The sequence below is a fragment of the Coregonus lavaretus genome (genome assembly GCF_964263955.1).
Source record: "Coregonus lavaretus genome assembly, chromosome: 13".
In the NCBI taxonomy this organism is placed as follows: Eukaryota; Metazoa; Chordata; class Actinopteri; order Salmoniformes; family Salmonidae; genus Coregonus; species Coregonus lavaretus.
In genome coordinates, this window is record NC_140000.1 from 40,043,486 (window position 1) to 40,064,887 (window position 21,402).

General features: G+C 41.5%; 1 protein-coding gene across 1 annotated transcript in view; it reads right to left on the reverse strand.

Annotated features, from left to right (window-relative positions):
• Positions 1-14,773: 14,773 nt before the first annotated feature.
• LOC311140308 (cGMP-inhibited 3',5'-cyclic phosphodiesterase 3A-like) overlaps positions 14,774-21,402 on the reverse strand; it is a gene marked incomplete at its 5' end in the record, with an annotated part of 115,287 nt that continues 108,658 nt past the window's right edge. The window contains one exon of the mRNA XM_084175314.1: positions 14,774-20,880. Within this exon, the coding sequence (XP_084031440.1) occupies positions 20,558-20,880 (323 nt within the window). The 3' untranslated portion in view covers positions 14,774-20,557. The remainder of the gene's footprint in view (positions 20,881-21,402) is intronic.

Sequence of the window (21,402 nt, forward strand, 5' to 3'; positions counted from 1 at the left end):
GAGTCTCATAGCAAAGGGTCTGAATACTTATGTAATTAAGGTATTTCTGTTTTTTATTTATTTCTAAAAACCTGTTTTCGCTTTGTCATTATGGGGTATTGTGTGTAGATTGCTGAGATTTTTATTTATTTAATCCATTTTAGAATAATGCTGTAACGTAACAAAATGTGGAAAAAGTAAGTGGGTCTAAATGCTTTCCAAAGGCACTGTATATTAGCATTTTCACACTTCATGTTCAAATCATCATCAAAGTATCTAAAAATTGATTGTGTAACTCAATGATGTTACTTATAGATGATTTGGAAATGAAACACAAAAATGATAATAAAGGTATCATTGACTTGCATTGGACTTGTGCCACAAATACTAAAAAGTTAGCATTTGAAAAGAAGTGGCCAGACAAAACCAAAGCATGGGTTGCTGTCATACCTTGTCCATAGACTGCTTACAGGGTAAGGAATCCAATATGTCATTTTGTAATTTGGATGAATTAATACCGCAAAATTAACTGTATTATACTGTAAAAAAAAAAGTAGATGCTACCATAATCTGAAATAATTAATAGACATTTATTGACGGGAGAGGTTTATTTTTCACCGTATTTTACTGTAATTACAAGGGATTTGTGCAAGCAGGTTGGCTGCTAGGTATGGTGTTTACACATTACAGTATATTAATGAATATTTGGTGTTTTATATCACTTGCACTTCTAGAGGCCATAACAAAGGCTTCCAAACTGGCAGCTACTACAGGGCAAAACAGACCAAAAGGACATGGCAAAATGCTCAACAATTTAAGATGTAAGACTTGCTGCCACTCCAGTCTGTCCCCTATACAAATTGATGGGGCACTATAATCACATAGGAGTTAAATTGGTACAGCATTCTCACTCATTGGTGCAACAAACATGGTGTAGCCTCTTACAAGGCACTCCTAAAAATATGTTAAAGAGCCAGAAACAATAATACCATGCACCTAGTGGTCAAAAGGTTTTTGGTGCTCCAAAGATACGGTACAGTACTGTATTCTGTGGGTTGGAATTACAGTACCATTCGAAATACAGCAATTTGTTCCCTGCCCACAACATCTTCCCACAATGCACCATAATTTACAGAATGCTACAGTAAAACATTTCAGAGTATTTTACTGTTGATAAATCCCCAAATTACCATATCATTTACAGTTGTCCTTTACAGTGTACGTAACTGATTAGAGTTTTTAAAAAATGTAATCAGTTACTTCCCAACCCTGCACACACACACATCTTTGTTTTACTATCCTTGTGGGGACCAAACAATTGATTCCCATTAAAATCCAATTTTCCCTAAACCTAATTGTAACCCTAACCCTAAACCTAACCCCTAACATGCTGACTAAACCGGCCACGTTCGTGCACGAGCATTGCAAAATAAATGTACACATACATGTTATTCAATCATTTCATCCAAACTGCTCGCACGCGTCAACAGGCGTCTGTGTAGCCATGTGTTAGACCCCGTGTAGCTCAGTTGGTAGAGCATGGCGCTTGCAACGCCAGGGTTGTGGGTTCGTTTCCCACGGGGGGCCAGTATGAAAATGTATGCACTCACTAACTGTAAGTCGCTCTGGATAAGAGCGTCTGCTAAATGACTAAAATGTAAATGTAAAATGTTAAAATCGAACATGGTTCTATTTTAGATACGTGACATGCTGCAAGTCCCGCCTCTCCTATCTACTCATTGGTTTTTATGAGCTTACTAAACCATGTGGGTGATTGAAAGATGAACGAGATCCACACTCCAGTCCAGATGGTGGCGGTAATGCACCTAAAGTTGGTTGCCAACTGCCATATAAAATCCACAGAAGGAGAAGAAGAAGCAAGATGGAGAGATTAATCAAAGAAAACTAACTAAAAACAAACTAGGTTTCCCCTTTTATCTGTGGATTAATTGTCGGAGTAGAGAACACACAATTTAGTATGAGTCTAAATTCTACAAAGATCCAGCAAAAAAAGGACCATATGCATTTCAGGTTAAATAACAACCCCCAGGACAAATTAGCTCTCGAAAACTCTAGGTGGCATTCTGCCTTCTCCCTACAGTTTTCAGCAGTTAGCTTCGCCCACGACTGGCTCATGTGAACTACAATCCCGACACTGTGTTTTAACATTTAGAAACGTAAATAATCATTGCTTGCGATACGGCTTTCGAAACATATATGGAAGGCCCTTATCTTTCATCAGCGAGAAAGAATCCTTAAAATAAAAAATATACACTTACTGTAAATTCCGTCTGTTTTCGTAAACAGGCGCTGTAACATGGAGATATGGCCGTGTGGGAACATTAACCCTATAAAGGTGTGTATCAATTTAACCTTCCATTTTTTGAAAATGATTTCTTGCTGATATGAAAGATAAGGTCCTTCCAAAACCGTACCGCAAGCAATGCGAGTTAATGTTCAGACCGAGTGTTGGGGGCGCTTAACAAAACTTTGTACAGAAGACTCTGTCCAATATAATGGAACTGAGAGTCATGATCAAGGGCCAATGAAAAATTAGCTAGCAACAGCAAGCTAGCTAAATGTCCATGAACATGTGTGTTTCAACCTGTCCCAAATTAATAGTTGGTTCACAGTTGGTTTTCGCATTTTAACCTGCTTGTCATGAACACATGGGGATAGACAAAGATCAACATGCACACTTCTGGTCCCCACAATGATAGTAAAACCACACACACACACACACACACACACACACACACACACACACACACACACACACACACACACACACACACATACACATTTGCATTTGGGTCAAATGGTGTTTCCTGTGTTGTGGGTATGTTATCCCTTATCATTAAGCTGATTAGCAATGCACTGCACATTCATGGAATGACCCTAAATGTAATTCACCTCGGTATTCTAAAGGTCATGTAGGGCTTACTCATGCTGGAGATAAATGACATGCCTAAACTTCGACTCAATGAGACGTGTCTGGAAAATGTGTCTACAAAGCAACTCTGACGTCAATGCAAATTGAAATAGATAGAGGTATTTTTTCCCTAGCAAACAGAAGCAGTATTCATCTCTTGGTCTTAAAATCTGCAGTCATCTGCATCTGATCTCTTCAACGTATCCCCTACAAGGTTACATTTCTACCAACACTGTAGACCAAAGGACTCTGTCTCTGAATTGCACTTAAAGGTGCTATACCAGGTGCTCTATAGGCTTAGGATTTACACCTCGATCACACCTACACGTCATTGTATTTTGGTACATCAGAAGTTCATTCATTTCCAAGGGAATGCTGCGTTTGCCTTGCAGCGTTGCATAGGCAGTTGCAGTGCATTCTGTGTGGTGCATATGTTGGATTTATCGAATGTATGCATCATACTGTATGCTTAGATGGCTTGACAGAAATGGTAGCTGGAGCTGAATGTTGAACTATTGTTGCACATACACTACCAGTCAAAAGTTTGGACACACCTACTCATTCAAGGGTTTTTCTTTATTTTTACTATTTTTTACGTTGTAGAATAATAGTGAAGACATCACAACTATGAAAGAACACATATGGAATCATGTAGTAACCAAAAAAGTGTTAAACAATGTATTTTAGATTTGAGATTCTTCAAATAGCCACCGTTTGTCTTGATGACAGCTTTGCACACTCTTGGCATTCTCTCAACCAGCTTCATGTGGTAGTCAACTGGAATGCATTTCAATTAACAGGTGTGCCTTCTAAAAAGTTAATTTGTGGAATTTCTTTCAATGCGTTTGAGCCAATCAGTTGTGTTGTGACAAGGTAGGGGGGGTATACAAAAGATAACCCTATTTGGTAAAAGTCAATATTATGGCAAGAACAGCTCAAATAAGCAAAGCAAAACGACAGTCCGTCATTACTTTAAGACATGAAGGTCAGTCAATACGGAACATTTCAAGAACTTTGAAAGTTTCTTCAAGTGCAGTAGCAAAAACCATCAAGCTGCTATGATGAAACTGCCCAGTCATGTGAAATCCATAGATTAGAGCCAAATGACTTTATTTAAATTGACTTATTTCCTTCTATGAACTGTAACTCAGTAAAATCTTTGAAATGGTTGTCTTTATATTTTTGTTCAGTATACATTTAATTGTTAGGGAACGACTAACACATATCACTTAAATTGGTACAGGACTCTCACTAAGGGGTGCAACAAATATAGCCACTTAGAAGGTATGCCTTAAAATATGTCAGCGATTCTTTCTCCTCCCACAATATTTATCCACAATACACCATCATTTACAGTATGCTGCAGTAAATATATAGCAAAACAGCAAAACAGTACTTTATTGTTGAATTGTATTGAAAATAAAATCAGCAATTGCTAATAGTAAATATTTAATTATATATTACAGCATACCAACTAATATTTGGTGTTTATATCACTTGCACGTAAGGCCTTAACAAAGGCTTCTAAACTGACAGTGACTACAGGGCAAAACAGAGCAAAAGGACATGGCTAGCCACTCAACCGTTAAAGGTTTGAGATTTGCTGCCTCTCTGAACTGTCTTTTATATAAATGTAATTGCTAGGGAACGTCTACCACATATCACTTCAACTGGTACAGCACTCTCACTGACATGTACAACAAATATAGCCTCTTACAAGATACGCCTCAAAATATGTTAATGAGTGAGAAATAACAATACCATGCACCCACTAGTGTCCAAAAGGCACAAAGAAAAGGTGCTATGGTACTTTATTCTGAATTACAGTAAATTACTGGCAGCAATTGACTAGTACGTTACTGTAGAATTCCAGGAGAAAGTTTGTAGAATTAATAAAATACAGTATATTACCGTGTTCTGTGGGGGTACAGCATTCTCACTGATGGGTGCAACAAATATAGCCTCTTACAAGGCACACCTTAAAATATGTCAATGAGTACTTTGCTTAATACTGTAAAACACATTTACAGTATTTTACTGTGCATTCTACGGTAATCTACTTTATTAAGTTGTAACAGTATCATACTGTTGATTAATACAGTAAGTTACTGATAAAATTACAAAAACGGCTAACATTGTAACACTAAAACTGAAACTAAATAATATAACAACAAAATAGGAATGTTTTTATCGAACTAAAACGGAATAAAAGGAGTAAATAAAGTCAGAAAACTAACTGAAACAAAACTGAATTTCAAATAAAAATCTAAAAATGAATAGAAATAAAAACTTGATATAAAAACACAAAACTATAATAACCTTGGATAATTGTACTTTTATATTCAAAATATTGGGTACAGAAATGTACCATTATACTAGGGGCCCTATTCCATCTGTATCGCTGAAGCAATAGAAATGTAAACGGAACATTGCCTTTAAATTCCAATCACGCTGTAATGCTGAACTTCCACAATATGTATTGAATAGAGCCTTAGATTATCTGCACATCTACCCTAAAAGGTACCGAAAAATACAATCTGAGATATGTGTACCTCTGAAGGTACACTATGTACAGTGGGGAGAACAAGTATTTGATACACTGCCGATTTTGCAGGTTTTCCTACTTACAAAGCATGTAGAGGTCTGTCATTTTTATCATAGGTACACTTCAACTGTGAGAGACGGAATCTAAAACAAAAATCCAGAAATTCACATTGTATGATTTTTAAGTAATTAATTTGCATTTTATTGCATGACATAAGTATTTGATCACCTACCAACCAGTAAGAATTACAGCTCTCACAGACCTGTTAGTTTTTCTTTAAGAAGCCCTCCTGTTCTCCACTCATTACCTGTATTAACTGCACCTGTTTGAACTCGTTACCTGTATAAAAGACACCTGTCCACACACTCAATCAAACAGACTCCAACCTCTCCACAATGGCCAAGACCAGAGAGCTGTGTAAGGACATCAGGGATAAAATTGTAGACCTGCACAAGGCTGGGATGGGCTACAGCACAATAGGCAAGCAGCTTGGTGAGAAGGCAACTGTTGGCGCAATTATTAGAAAATGGAAGAAGTTCAAGATGACGGTCAATCACCCTCGGTCTGGGGCTCCATACAAGATCTCACCTCGTGGGGCATCAATGATCATGAGGAAGGTGAGGGATCAGCCCAGAACTACATGGCAGGACCTGGTCAATGACTTGAAGAGAGCTGGGACCACAGTCTCAAAGAAAACTATTAGTAACACACTACGCCGTCATGGATTAAAATCCTGCAGCGCACGCAAGGTCCCCCTGCTCAAACCAGCGCATGTCCAGGCCCGTCTGAAGTTTGCCAATGACCATCTGGATGATCCAGAGGAGGAATGGGAGAAGGTCATGTGGTCTGATGAGACAAAAATAGAGGTTCTTGGTCCAAACTCCACTCGCCGTGTTTGGAGGAAGAAGAAGGATGAGTACAACCCCAAAAACACCATCCCAACCGTGAAGCATGGAGGTGGAAACATCATTCTTTGGGGATACTTTTCTGCAAAGGGGACAGGACGACTGCACCGTATTGAGGGGAGGATGGATGGGGCCATGTATCGCGAGATCTTGGCCAACAACCTCCTTCCCTCAGTAAGAGCATTGAAGATGGGTCATGGCTGGGTCTTCCAGCATGACAACGACCCGAAATACACAGCCAGGGCAACTAAGGAGTAGCTCCGTAAGAAGCATCTCAAGGTCCTGGAGTGGCCTAGCCAGTCTCCAGACCTGAACCCAATAGAAAATCTTTGGAGGGAGCTGAAAGTCTGTATTGCCCAGTGACAGCCCCGAAACCTGAAGGATCTGGAGAAGGTCTGTATGGAGGAGTGGGCCAAAATCCCTGCTGCAGTGTGTGCAAACCTGGTCAAGACCTACAGGAAACGAATGATATCTGTAATTGCAAACAAAGGTTTCTGTACCAAATATTAAGTTCTGCTTTTCTGATGTATCAAATACTTATGTCATGCAATAAAATGCAAATTAATTATTTAAAAATCATACAATGTGATTTTCTGGAGAGATTCCGTCTCTCACAGTTGAAGTGTACCTATGATAAAAATTACAGACCCCTACATGCTTTGTAAGTAGGAAAACCTGCAAAATCGGCAGTGTATCAAATACTTGTTCTCCCCACTGTATGTGTATTTCGATCTTTTTGTACCCCCGGGAACAATACTGTACGTTAACCATACCCTTTTTTCTGAGAGTGTATGTGTCGTGTATGTACCAACCAGTCACCACATATGAAGTTACCTCTTAGGAAATAGAAGTTATTTATATTGAATCACATAGGGCTTACACTGCTCACCACCTCCTAATAATTTATCAGCATATGCCTATTTATTGAGATTAATTTCTCTCAAATTGTCGACTCGTGTGGGAAAAATGCCTTGGGGAAAATATCCCAAATCTCTTCATTGCCCCCCAGCAAAACTAGTCTACATTTAGCATATTGTTTATATGTGTATTTCACACTATGTTGAGGTAAAAATGGGATCAACTGCATTACAGTTAAAACCAACTTTGACTACCACCACCGATTTCTCTAAGCTAGCTAAGCTACCAGGTTAATCGAATGGGAGTTAGCATTTAGCAGTCACCTCTTCTAAACCTGAAAAGGGACTACTTCTAAATGTTATCCATCGAAAACAGCCAAATATATCCAAATCAGACTTTAGTAACCACATTGGGCTAGTTACAATACATCAATCATGACGGATTTGACTAATATCCTTTGTTAGATAAGATTTGTTGAATGTGCGCCAACCCGGCATCCTTATTCTATCCCCCACATCCTTCTTCTATACCCCATTGACCTCTTTACTGCATCTATGGAGTTGAAATTCTGTCCTGTGTTTCTCTGTTGCCATGGCGACTATCTGTACCTGTAGTAAGGAATGAGTGAGCATTTGGTGGGATGGAATAAGTGGGTCCGTCTGATTGCAGAGGATGCATTTCTGTTTCTGCCAAGCCATGATCATCAAGTATTCATTGACTCTTCTACATGTTTTCAATCTACTGTAGAGATCTATCATACAATCAAGGTCTGTGCCCAAACAGTTTGAGCTTCTACTTCTAAAAATAGAAGTGCAAATAGTCCGGGTAGCCATGATTAGCTGTTCAGGAGTCTTATGGCTTGGGGGTAGAAGCTGTTGAGAAGGTTCCGAGTTGGTCATGGGTGCACCTCAGCCACGCTCAAGGTCCTAAACGATATTATAACCGCGATCGATAAAAGACAGTACTGTGCAGCCGTCTTCATTGACCTGGCCAAAGCCTTCGACTCTGTCAATCATCGCATTCTTATTGGCAGACTAAATAACCTTGGTTTCTCAAATGACTGCCTCGCCTGGTTCACCAACTACTTCTCAGATAGAGTTCAATGTGTCAAATCGGAGGGCCTGTTGTCTGGACCTCTGGCAGTCTCTATGGGGGTGCCACAGGGTTCAATTCTCGGGCCGACTCTATTCTCTGTGTATATCAATGATGTCACTCTTGCTGCTGGTGACTCTCAGATCCACCTATGCAGACGACACCATTTTGTATACATCTGGCTCTTCATTGGACACTGTGTTAACAAACCTCCAAACGAGCTTCAATGCCATACAACACTCCTTCCGTAGCCTTCAACTGCTCTTAAATGCTAGTAAAACTAAATGCATGCTCTTCAATCGAATGCTGCTTGCACCCGCCTGCCCGACTAGAATCACTACTCTCGGCGGGTCTGACTTAGAATTTGTGGACAACTACAAATACCTAGGTGTCTGGTTAGACCGTAAACTCTCCTTCCAGACTCACATTAAGCATCTCCAATCCAAAGTTAAATCTAGAATCGGCTTCCTATTTTGCAACAAAGCCTCCTTCACTCATGCTGCCAAACATGCCCTCGTAAAACTGACTATCCTACCGATCCTTGACTTCGGCGATGTCATTTACAAAATAGCCTCCAACACTCTACTCAGCAAATTGGATGCAATCTATCACAGTGCCATCCGTTTTGTCACCAAAGCCCCATATGCTACCCACCATTGTGACCTGTACGCTCTTGTTGGCTGGCCCTCACTACATATTTGTCGCCAAACCCACTGGCTCCAGGCCATCTATAAATCACTGCTAGGCAAATCCCTGCCTTATCTTAGCTCATTGGTCACCATAGCAACACCCACCCGTAGTATGCGCTCCAGCAGGTATATCTCACTGGTCATCCCCAAAGTCAACACCTCCTTTGGCCGCCACACCTTCCAGTTCTCTGCTGCTAATGACTGGAACGAACAGCAAAAATCTCTGAAGCTGGAGACTCTTATCTCCCTCATTAACTTTAAGCATCAGTTGTCAGAGCAGCTTACCGATCACTGCACCTATACACAGCCCATCTGTAATTAGCCCACCCAACTACCTCATCCTCATATTGTTATTTATTTTGCTCATTTGCACCCCATTATCTCTATTTGCACATCATCTTCTGCACATCTATCACTCCAGTGTTAATAATAAATTTTAATTATTTTGCACTATGGCCTATTTATTGCCTTACCTCCATAACTTACTACATTTGCACACACCGTAAATAGATTTTCTATTGTGTTATTGACTGTATGTTTTTGTTTATCCCATGTGTAATTCTGTGTTGTTGTTGTTTTTATCGCACTGCTTTGCTTTATCTTGGCCAGGTCGCAGTTGTGAATGAGAACTTGTTCTCAACTTGTCTACCTGGTTAAATAAAGGTAAAAAAATAAAATAATAATGTTGGCCTATCTTTACGATGCCAGATTCAGAGGGGAAAAGCAGTATTCGGGGCGTGCACTGGTGTGGCTATAGTTGTGTGGTTATCAAAGCGCCCTGCTGTGCATTAAGTAGGGATCCCTAGAGAGGGATTTGAGCAGAGATTAAAACAGCCAAGCCTCTCTCTTCTACAATACACTGGAGGAATTAACCTTCTCTCAGCCAGCAGCCATACAGAAGAAAGCTAATTCCCCTCCCTCCTTTTTTTTGTGTGTCATTTAGCAGACGCTCTTATCCAGAGCGACTTACAGTTAGTGAGTGCGTACATTTTTTCATACTGGCCCCCCGTGGGAATCGAACCCACAACCCTGGTGTTGCAAGCGCCATGCTCTACCAACTGAGCTACACGGGGGCTCCTCCGCTCTACTCTGTGCTTTCACTCAACCTTGAATTCTGACAAGGATGTACAGTACTAGTCACCTACATCTACTCATTCAAGGGTTTTCTATATCTTTACTATTACATTGTAGAATAACAGCGAAGACATCAAAACTATGAAATAACACATATGGAATCATGTAGTAACCAAAAAAGTGTTAAACAAATCAAAATATATTTTATATTTCAGATTCTTCAAAGTAGCCACCCTTTGCCTTGATGACAGCTTTGCACACTCTTAGTATTCTCTCAACCAGCTTCATGAGGTAATAAAAATTAAGAAAAACCCTTGAATGAGTAGGTGTGTCCAAACTTCTGACTGGTACTGTAAGTCATCATCTCCTACTGACAACACTACTAATTGTGGGTTATTTAACTGATTACTGAAATCCTAAAATGATCTTTCTATATACTGTAGTGTAATTTGTCTACTAGAGATATAGCCTATTTGCAGACAAATCCAAATGATTAGATAGGTACAAGTTTCAGCACATACTGACTGAATACAAACTCTATGTTATGTGAACCACCCCTGATCAAGCTGCACATAGTCATTCTGGGGCCAAATACTCCCATTCATTAAATTGGACTTGGGTCCAATCGATAAACCAAGTGCACCTCAAGTATTTGAAATTAATTGTATTTGACCAAGTTCTATTATTCATATAACATGATGAGCGCATTATGTTCGGAGTCCCGGTTCACTCCCACTTCCTCCACATATGTTGCAAGAGAAGAGAAGCGTCTTGGGCCCCGTTGTGTTTTACAGTATGATGGCTTTCTGTGTGGACAACGACACTCTATTCAGACAAGTCAACAACCACCTTCTGTCAGCTCTGTGTTTTTTCTTTTATTTTATTTTCTTTAACCCACCATCACCACTACCCTTTTCCGGACCACAACTTCATTAGTAAATACTTCGTTTCTCGTAACAGAGTAAACACGAGGATCTGGCAAGCGCACGTGACATTTAGTACACATCTGGAGATTACTATAGGCCCATGCTCAATCAGGTGCATCTAGATTATTATGGGGTGGAAACCACAGGCGGCTGGTGGTACCTTAATTGGAGAGGACGGCCTCATAGTAATGGCTGGAATGGAATAAATGGAATGGTATCAACACATCAAACACATGGTGTCCTTGTGTTTGACAGCATTCCATTAAGTTAATTCCAGTCATTATTATGAGCCATCCTCCTGTGGTGGAAACCGAATACCTATTTGATCCAGCTCTGTATCTGGGTTAGCCAACACTTATAGTAGTTAAATTAGGATTACAGCTTCTGAGTGATGTCACTGTCAGAATGGTAATTTACAGTAGATCAGTGTGAGAACAATTGGGCTAATTAGCTCATTTCAGTCTGACCTTTTCATGAAATAAAGCTTCAGGTGGTTTGCGGTTGCAGCACAGACCTGGGTCAAACATATATCAAATACTTGAGGTGCCTTCCAGACAGTCCTGCATGACCACACAAGTCCACTGCACATCAATTTAACCCTGACAGACAGAGAGGCAGTACAATCTGAGGAGCATGTACGTGCCCAGGCTGACTAGATAACAGAATGACCAAATAACAGATCAGTGATGCCCGTCCTATCACATGTAGTGTGTCACCATGACACCTGGCTCTGTATGTTTGAAAGTATGACATTAATATTGACAAATAAAGAGAATCGCACATCTATGTATAAACTCCCAGTAATTTATTGGGTAAGAAAGTTTATACAGTGTGCAACTCTCTTTATTTGTTTTTATAGCTTAAAGTTAATCACCGTTAGTCAGCACCTCTACACTAAATAATGTTCTCTGGGTGTGTGCCAGTTCATGCTTTTTATTAGACTAATATTGACATATACATACTGTACATGGTTAGAATACAGTGCACCCTCTCACCCCTTTCTTCAAACAGCCATATTTGTATCCTCCTCTTGTGATTGGAGTCTATTTATTTGTTTAAATGCTGTTTTATGTCCAATGTATCTATGACATATATGGGAAATCAAGTTGAACCTTGAACCAGGGTAGGAATGATGAGCAGGAGCAGTGAGTCTTCTAGACGCCAGCGGAGCTTTAATGGATTACAGGAGTGGAGTAATTGGTAAGATGGTTTTAGGTTGGTGTGTGTGTGTGTGTGGACGTGTTTAACTATTCTTGTGGGGACCAGAAGTCCCCATAAGAATAGTAAACAAACAAAAATTTGACCAACTGGGGACATTTTGTCAGTCCCCACGAGGTCAAATGCTATTCTAGGGGGTTTAGGGTTAAGGTTAGAATTAGTGTTATGGTTAGAGTAACGTTAGGGTTAGGAGCTAGGGTTAGTTTTAGTTTTAGGGTTAGGGTTAGGGTTAGGTTTTTGGGTTAAGGTTAGGGTAAGGGTAAGAGTACGGGTTAGGGTTAGGTTAAAAAGGATTTTAAATGGGACTGAATTGTGTCCACACAAGGTAAGCTGTACAAGACTGTGTGTGTTTGTGTGTGTGCGTGCTTGTGCTTGTGTGCGCAGGGAGATCGTTCAAGATTGACGTCGAAATTGGACGGCTATCCATGTTCTGAGGACGTCGGGAAATGCCTTCAAAACCAGCCACTAGGGGCAACAGTAAGCACTATTACTATCAAGTAGGGTTGGGTTTTGCTAGGGCATTGTGGATAGGCATGGTTGATGGGTGTAATTTCATGAGTCTGGATCAGAAGGTTGTGTGTTCGATCCCAGTTGTGGACACTGGATTTGTATTTTTACCCTATCCCAAACCTTAAACTTTACCTTAACCATGTGGAATGAGTGCCTAAACTTAACCCTTAACTTCGAAATTTGGGGTTTGGAGAAATGGAACGGGACAGAGCAGCAGGAGCATCAAAACCACTTTGAAATTTGACGGTTTGAGAACGTGGATGAACATCTAATTCTGCAGCGAGACAGAGCTTGTTGGCGTGCGTGGGTACATGTGGGTTTGCATGTGTGTGTGTGTGCGGGCATACATGTACGTCTGTGTGTGTGTATGTGAGACCTTGGCCTTGTTAATACAAGGCATATGTGATCTTGTGACTGATGCTCCCATCTCTTTCAGTCTCTCTACATCTCTCTTCGTCTCCAGGCCCATTCCCATGGTCATTAACAGTATAGGCTTTCTGTTAGATCTCAAGAGGGGAACAGATTAGAGCAGAGGATGAGGGGAGGAACACAAACTATCTGAGAGCGAGAGAGAGTGGGGGAAGAGATAGAGGGAAAGAGAGCAGAGGGCTAGAGAGTGAGAGGGAAAGGGGGGAGGGAGGGTGAGAAAGAGAACAGAGAGAGATAGAGAGTAAGACAGAGAGAGAAGAGAGAGTGCGAGAGGGCAGGGAGAGCAGACCAGAGATAGAAAAGAGAGAGAGGTAGAGAGAGAGTGGTAGACAGAGAGTGGGAGTGGTAGACAGAGAGAGGTAAACAGAGTGGTAGAGAGAGAGTGGTACAGAGAAAGTGGTAGAGAGAGAGAGTCATGTGATGTCTCACTGCAGACTACATTTGATTGTCAGACACAGCTTTCATTATTCCACATGTTCTTCAAGAATAATTAAGTTAACCCTAGACGCTAATCTTAGGTCAGTTTTGCCCACCCCCACCCTAATGGTTAGGGTTAGGATTTGGGGAGGGTAAGCTGATCCTAGATCTGTGCCAGCTGCCTAACGGCTCTACCTATCCTCTGGGAAGTCCTCCAGTGAGTGTCAGGAAGAGCAGCACAGCCAATAACATGTCTAGGTAATTACCTTTTAGTTACCAAAGTAATTACAGAGCAATTACATGTGAGGTTAACTTGGTGTTAAGTGCTGCCTCAATCCCTTTGTCTTTGAGTCGAGACAACACAACCACCTTAAAAACCGCCAGATCTCCATTATTTTTGATTAGTGAATGAGGAAGTGAAGGGGTTACTGGTCAGGGTTCAACCCATGGCTGGCTGATCTGGCTGATCCCTATGGTGGAAGTGAGACCTGTTGATGTTAATTATCTGCATCTCCACATAGCTCAGGTCTCAGGACCAAAAGACAGAGACCAGTGTGTTCGGCAGACTTGGGTTCAAATGGTGTCTGTTCGCTTTCAAATACATTAGCTGAGTTTGATTGAGCTTGCGTGATGCAATGGGGCCAATGAAATAGCCCCAAAAGTGCAAACCCCCCTATGTGGCATCTCGCACCCCAGGCACACTCAATCTAACGCTCAAAAAAGACTGTTGGAACCCAGGTAGGTCTGGTGGATGGTGGCTAATCTGTTAAAGAAGCAGTGTTAGACCCCGGCCGTCAGAGTAGAAAGCTACGCTTTAAGACAAATCCTCAACTAATGAGTCGTCTCTCAGTTATAATCTCGTAACATAACAGTCTTTTTTCTCTCCTCTTTTAATCCTTCCATACTGACACGTCACTGCTGGCAATATCTCAATAACATCTTATAACAGGCTGGGAAAAGAGTGGGCCCTTTCTAGTACGCTATCCTTCCATGATGTTACCTAATCAACTATGATTGTTGGCTTATCAGGAAGGCATAAATCAAGTAAAATATTGAATGTATCAGTAACCTTGAGGACGTACCTGAGAAGTTGAAAGGCATTTACATACTTCATGTTGACATAGTTAAATGAAATAGCTAATGATGAACAATACATGTAAGTCGAGGCAAAGAGAACAAACATACGAGCACCACAGCATTTAACTCATGTTATTCAGTATTCACATTACAACATCCACATTGTTCAGCTAGTGACAATTTCTAATTATCTCAATATACTGTATATTTACTTTGTAATACATTATACCAAGAGGCACTTTCAGTAATTCTGGCCAAAAAGGAGCTACAGTATAGTGTCTAAATTACAAAAACAGTAAAAATAAATAAAGTTTATCTAAAAGACTTTTGTTGTCGTTTTAATTTGTTATATCTGTACAGCATATATTTTGTACAAAATGGAACAATAAACCAGTAATAAAATGAAATACTTCACAAATACTGGTGAATCACACGTCTGTTTTCCCCATCCTACAGGTATTGCTACATGTGTTAAGTGCAAGATACAAGAGAGAAGAGACAGTAATAATTATTCCGTTTGTGAAGTGCCGGCTATAGACAAATATAGAAAACAAGTCTCTTTTAAGAAGGTGTAAAGCTCGTTTGGTTCTCGTTGTGGCTAATATGTGAGCCGATGATGATTATGGTCATCAGACATATGCCCACAAAGAGAGAGACATATTGTTCCTTCCAAATGGCACCCTATTCCCTATACTGTATAGTGCACTACTTTTGACCAAAGACATATGGGCCCTGGTCAATAGGGAGCCATTTAGGACACAGACAGAATGAATGGCACCGACAGGACTACATTAACCTGGCAATAGCCTGAAAAAACATCACACAGGACAGAGTTAAAACATGAAGCAAAGTCTGAGGAAGGATGTTGGGCTTCAAACTGTGTCTGTTGTTGTTTAAACCACAGGAGCTCAGTGCTTTCAATGCCCAATTGCCCATGTTTGGTTCCTATTGTAGAGTTGGTGCTGCCCACTGATAGGGTGGAATAATGGGAATAGTAGTACTCTGAAAGAAATGTGCCAACAATAGCATGTGACCACTATCATGTCCTTGTCAATTACTAAATGCCAAGATGTTATTCTTAGTCTAAGGTTCTGTTCTGAATAAGATGTATTAGACTCACTTAGGAATTGCGTGCAAGTGAGCTCTTCTAGACAATTGCACATGACTTTGTAATTGCACGAGGCAGTCTACAGTTGGTGTGTGTGTGTGTGTGTGTGCGCATGTGTGTGTGTGTGTATGCGCGTATGCGTGTATGAGCTCCCCCCAGCACAGACAGATGGAATCGGAGCAAACAGAGCTAACCTCTCATCTGATTGGTGGTCACATGAATAACCGTGTTCTCACACACACATAACCGCAACACATACTGTATTATCTCCATCACATACCAGTTACATATCTGACCTTTGCATGTTATGAATACACACAGCCCTTCGAATATACCACCAAAAAAAAATCCCCACATAACTAACCTTTACAGAAATGTGAAATCTGATCAAAACAACTTCATGGAAACATAAGTTTACAATATAAATCCTGGGTGTGTTTTGAGCAACATGCATGTATAATAAGAGAGATCAAAGAAAGAAATAGAGGGCTAAAAAAAAGAGAGATAAAGAAGGAAGAAATGTTCTGGAGGACAAACATTTGGAGGGTTTCTCTCTTTAGGCACTCAGAGGATTGTCAGACCATGCAGTCAAGCTGACAAACACACACATGCACACAGGGTGCCATTTGAGACACAGCGAGTGTCACTTAAAGACAAACCAATTATCCGCTATTACACACAACATCCCTCTCTCGTCTGCTGCTGTCCCTCCCTCTCCTCTCCCGCTGCCTCCCTGCTCTATATCCATGTGTCAGGGATGCAAGGTGCTGTTGCCAAGGATCATGTCAATCCTGTGTTTACCGATACAGAAAGAAGCTAGCATGCAACAATAGACGAGAAGGAGGGAGGTAGAGGACAAAGTGTAAAGGATGAATCGTTGTTCCAAGACACAGCATTTGAAATGGCCCTCGCCCTATTTCCCTACATATTCACTTGTTTTGTCCACAGCTCATTAAGGAATAGCGTACAATTCCGGACTCTTGTCTCTCTCCATCTCCCCTCCACCTCCACCTGTGGTAGTCTGCATGGAAACCAAGCAGTGGAGAAAAGGATGTTTCTAGAAATCCACGTAGAAATATACCACTCCAAAAGCTATCTGAAATCCCTGTTGGTGACGGAACTCATTGGTTTTCTCTTAGGTTAGGTGTTGTCAGACTAGAACAGATGGAAGTGTGGTCACGTCAAGGAATTAGAGATGGACTATTCATACATATTACGAAGAGCAATATAGTGCTGTCATACCATAGTAGCTTATTAATGTTGGCCACCAAATCACATTCACAATATCCCTTGAACAAATGCTACCGCAGAACACGCGTGTGTGTACAGGTCATCATAGGCTGTGAATATTGCTTTTGCATTCACTCCATTGGTCTGTTACTGTTCAGTTCCCCTAGGCCACACTGAAATCGTAAAAGGCCTTATTCAGATGAGGCAGTGACTCAGCAGATGTATGGGTCAGGGGTTGACTAGCAATGTCTGATTCCTCTTCTCTGTATCGTTTAATATGGGCCAATAACTATTATAATGATTCACGCAACCACCTGGCCTCTAGCCCATCACAAGATGTTATGTCAGCTACAACACTAAATGCCACTGTTAGATAATGACCCATAACAGATCACACAACAAAGAGGTTGGTGTTTGAGAGAGAGAGAGAGAGAGAAAGAGAGAGAGAGAGAAAGAGAGAGAGAGAGATGCACATGATTTGGATGAAATTCAAGAATTTGGTACATAAACTCGAGTTGCAATGTTACATAAGACATGGTTTCCCTTGACTTCGCAGCTCACAAAGTACAACGCAAATGCTCCAGATACAGAATAAGTGTCAGTATTGCTTTAAACATTGTCATCCTACAAATACTTTTTCCTGATAATATTAACGGCTACAACAAGCTGTCAAGGATCGAATCTCAAAGGAGAACCAGACAGACGGACGGACGGACGGACGGACATACATTTTAATTGGCTCCTCATTCAAAGTGACGTTTTCACAGAGACCATCAGTGAACAGAAAAGAGGCATCTGACCAACCTCAGAAAACCCCCACACGCTTCTCTTCCTCCCCTCTTCATCTCCCTTTCTCTCTCATCCCCTTCCTTCTCCTATACCATTCCGTCTTATCCTCTTCCCTCTCTCATCTCCTCTTCCCTCTCTCCTCTCCTCTACCTTTCCCTCTCATCCTTCTGTCACCACCAATTTGTCTCTCTCTCTGGACATCAAATGGGGCTATGGAGCTATGGACAGCCACGTGGAGCCCAGCACTGGTCCATGTTGCCTGCCTCAGGCTGGCTGGCTAGCCCACGTGGGCTGTGTCCCAAATACCACCCTTTTCCCTATATACTGCACTACTTTTGACCAGGGTCCCTAGGGCTACGGTCAAAAGTAGTGCACTATGTAGGGAATAGGGTGCCATTCGGGGGACACACCTGCTTAGGCCTATTCTGACTGGTCATGTCATGGAGCTGGATGGATAGGGAGAGATGGGATAGCTGCAGGTACAGTATCATGAGATAGCTACAATTGGGTAGCTACAGTTCAACCATATTGACCTTCTTCAACAGGTTCCTGGTTGAACCAGTTGGACCTATGGTTCAAATGTTAAAACTATCAGAAAGTTAATAAATACATAACTTCTTTGTGGGAGTCAGCAAACACACACTAAGCAGACATCTGTCTTTCTGGGCATGGATATTTTTACTGCATTCTCTTTCTTCATACTTTTGTTTGCTTTGCATTCAGCCCCATGCATGATTCACCATGTTCTATAGAGCAGCACAGTCTCTCTGAGTGTTTGTGGAGCATAACTGTAACCTTGTTCTCTTGTTTGAACATCTGGGCTCCTCCACATCTCCTTCAAGGCTTTCCAAGATCCACTCTGCAATGAACTTTTTTTGATCACTTGACTAGCTGAAAGCTATTGGAGCCCAAGGCCTGTTATCATTTCAGCCTGATGGAGAAAAATATGATTTCCCAGAGTTAAATAGAAAATGCTTGGTTACAACTGTAACCTTGGTTCTCTGGATCTGAGTGAGAGCTCACTCTATGGGGAATGATGCTCGCTGAAGAGACAAAGAGAATCTGTGTACTTTCGACATTGGCTCTCTTGGCTGAACTTCCTGTCAGGGTATTGGGTGGTAGATCCCATTGTGAGAGAGGACAGAAAGAGAGGCTAGAGGTCAGTTAACCATCAAAAGAGTTATACGAGAGAGTTCTACAAAAGAGTTTATCAATGAAGACGGCTGTAGAGAACCTTTCAAAAAGGTGAATCTCTTTTTCAGTGTCATGGTCAGATTGACATCCACAGATGAATCCTAATTTGAATGCTTCTTCTCTAGTGAGGTGGTACATGTATTAATCTACTGGGTCAAGGCTATGAAGAGAGACATTCTGCACTTATAAAAGCATCTTACATTGGAATACATAACTAGGCTTCTGAATAAAAGAAAGATATAACTATATAAGAAACCATGTGATTCAGATTCAAAGTGATTCCCTTTGCAGGTGCAGATAATCAAGATACAGGGTATGTAAAATAAGAAAGGCAATCAAATAAAGTCCCACACCATATTTACGAAACACAAACGCCACAGAGTGAAAATCTTACGGACGATGTTAAAAAAATAAGAATGTAAAGCCACAAACCAATAACACAAAGGAAAGAACAATCACTTGTGTTGGTTGAAGCAACAAGGACACTGTGATGAGGGGTCTGTGTTGTGTCCCATTGGGCAGATGTCAATTCAATGCCAATTCCACTATGGTTCAATGTAATTTCAATGAAATGAAGTGGAAACAACATTGATTCAACCAGTGTGTGCCCAGTGGGGTGTGTCTGTGTTCCTGAGTCCTGTGGAACTGTGTAGCAGTGAGAAGAAAAATAGTCTGATGGACACAAAAGTGGAGTGAGTGAAAGAAAGAATGAAAGAAAGACAGAAAGAGAGAAAACATGCGAGAGATGAAGAATGTGAAGAAACACTGTGCTGTGTTCGATTTTTTTCCTCAAGTGAGTATAAAGCTTTTTCAGAGCTACAGGTTTCTCTGTTAGACTTCCAATTCCCTCTTCCTGGGGTAGCTAGCAAATCTTCTGATGGGTTTGTGTGTGTGTGTGAGTGTGTGTGTGTGTGTGTGTGTGTCTGCCTCCATGCGTGGGTGTGAGCACACTCTGTATCAACACTGGCCCTCCTCTCCCCAGTCCTCAGTCCTCTCCTCGCTCCCTGAGAACCAACAAACAGCAGACACAGCTTTTTCCCTCACTTTCATCTCATTGTCCTCAGGAGCTAGTGCTTGTACTGTCTATTCAGTACAGTCCACTGTGTACACCTTGGTTCTGTGGGGGCGGACAGGTGGATGCGGACCACTAGTATGGCCGGCTGTGTCTTGAGGCTGGCAGTGGGGTCAGTGTTCTGTGGGCCCGTATTGCGGTGTGGGTACCTCGTCAGGGAGAGGGCTTCTGAAATGGAAACCTGATCCAATATAATACGTTTTTAAAACAATAACTCCCACCTCTCTCTCATCCTCATCCTCAGCTCCTCCCCCCACCCTGTTTTCTTTAGGCACATGTTACTCCAAACTTCTACAGTGTTGTGTCTAAGTGATTTGCTGACAACCAAATATCAGGGGCTGCGTCTCAAACAACACCCCAATCCCCGTATAGTGCACTATTTTTGGCCAGCTAGTGCACTACATGGGGAATAGGGTTTAATTTCTGACACGAGTCAGAAAGTCTAGTTGGGAGAGGGTATGAGTTTGGATAAATGTTCAGTTTCCTGATATTCAAGGGTCAAAGATAATCCTCTCACTCCAGCTCCTCCTCCCTTTTCTCTGCAGTCTCTGATTGCTTGGCCACTTCCTCTTCCTCTGCAAGCCCCGTCTCTTCCCCTTCCGTCTCCTCTCCCAGGCCATCTATTGGCTCCTTGCTGGCTGGCTCCTCCTCCTCCTCGTGGATGGCTGTGATTGGCTCGGCGGGGTTGCTGTGGCAGTTAGGCGCCTCTCTATCTGGCGTGTCCTGGGTTTCAGAAGCGATGACTCTCTTCCACATTTCGTGGTTGTCCAGTAGGTGCTGAGTGATGGGACAGAACACTCTCCTCCTGCTCTTCTTAAGCTTCACCACGTTCTTCTCTGTAGAGAAGAAGAAAACAATCACTCAAAACAAAACCTACTACATCTCTATCCCCTTATACTGTACATGCAAACCCTTGTTATACAACCTCTGGACAGGGGTTACAAAGCAGGGTCTGATAACCTGGGAAGACCAAATACACTTATGGCAGACCAGGTAGCCTCATGTATTTGAGGCTTCTGCATCTACTACTAATTATAAAACGGGTAGTTTGGGTTCTGGATGCTTATTGGCTGACTTGGCTTACTTGTTTACTGTTCTATTAATGTTGGTAACCGCAGGGGTTTGTGGTATATGGCCAATATACCACGGCTAAGGGCTGTATCCAGGCAATCCGCTTTGCGTCATGACAATATACCACACCACCTTGGGCCTTATTGCTTAAATCCACTACATGCATTATCGATGGGCACTATTTCAACAACTCAATACCTGGGCCATTTCAAGCTGAGCTTTGATTTCAATAGGTTTCTGTTAACTGAGTTCTTTCAACTTTAAGAAGTTCAACATGAACGTCAACA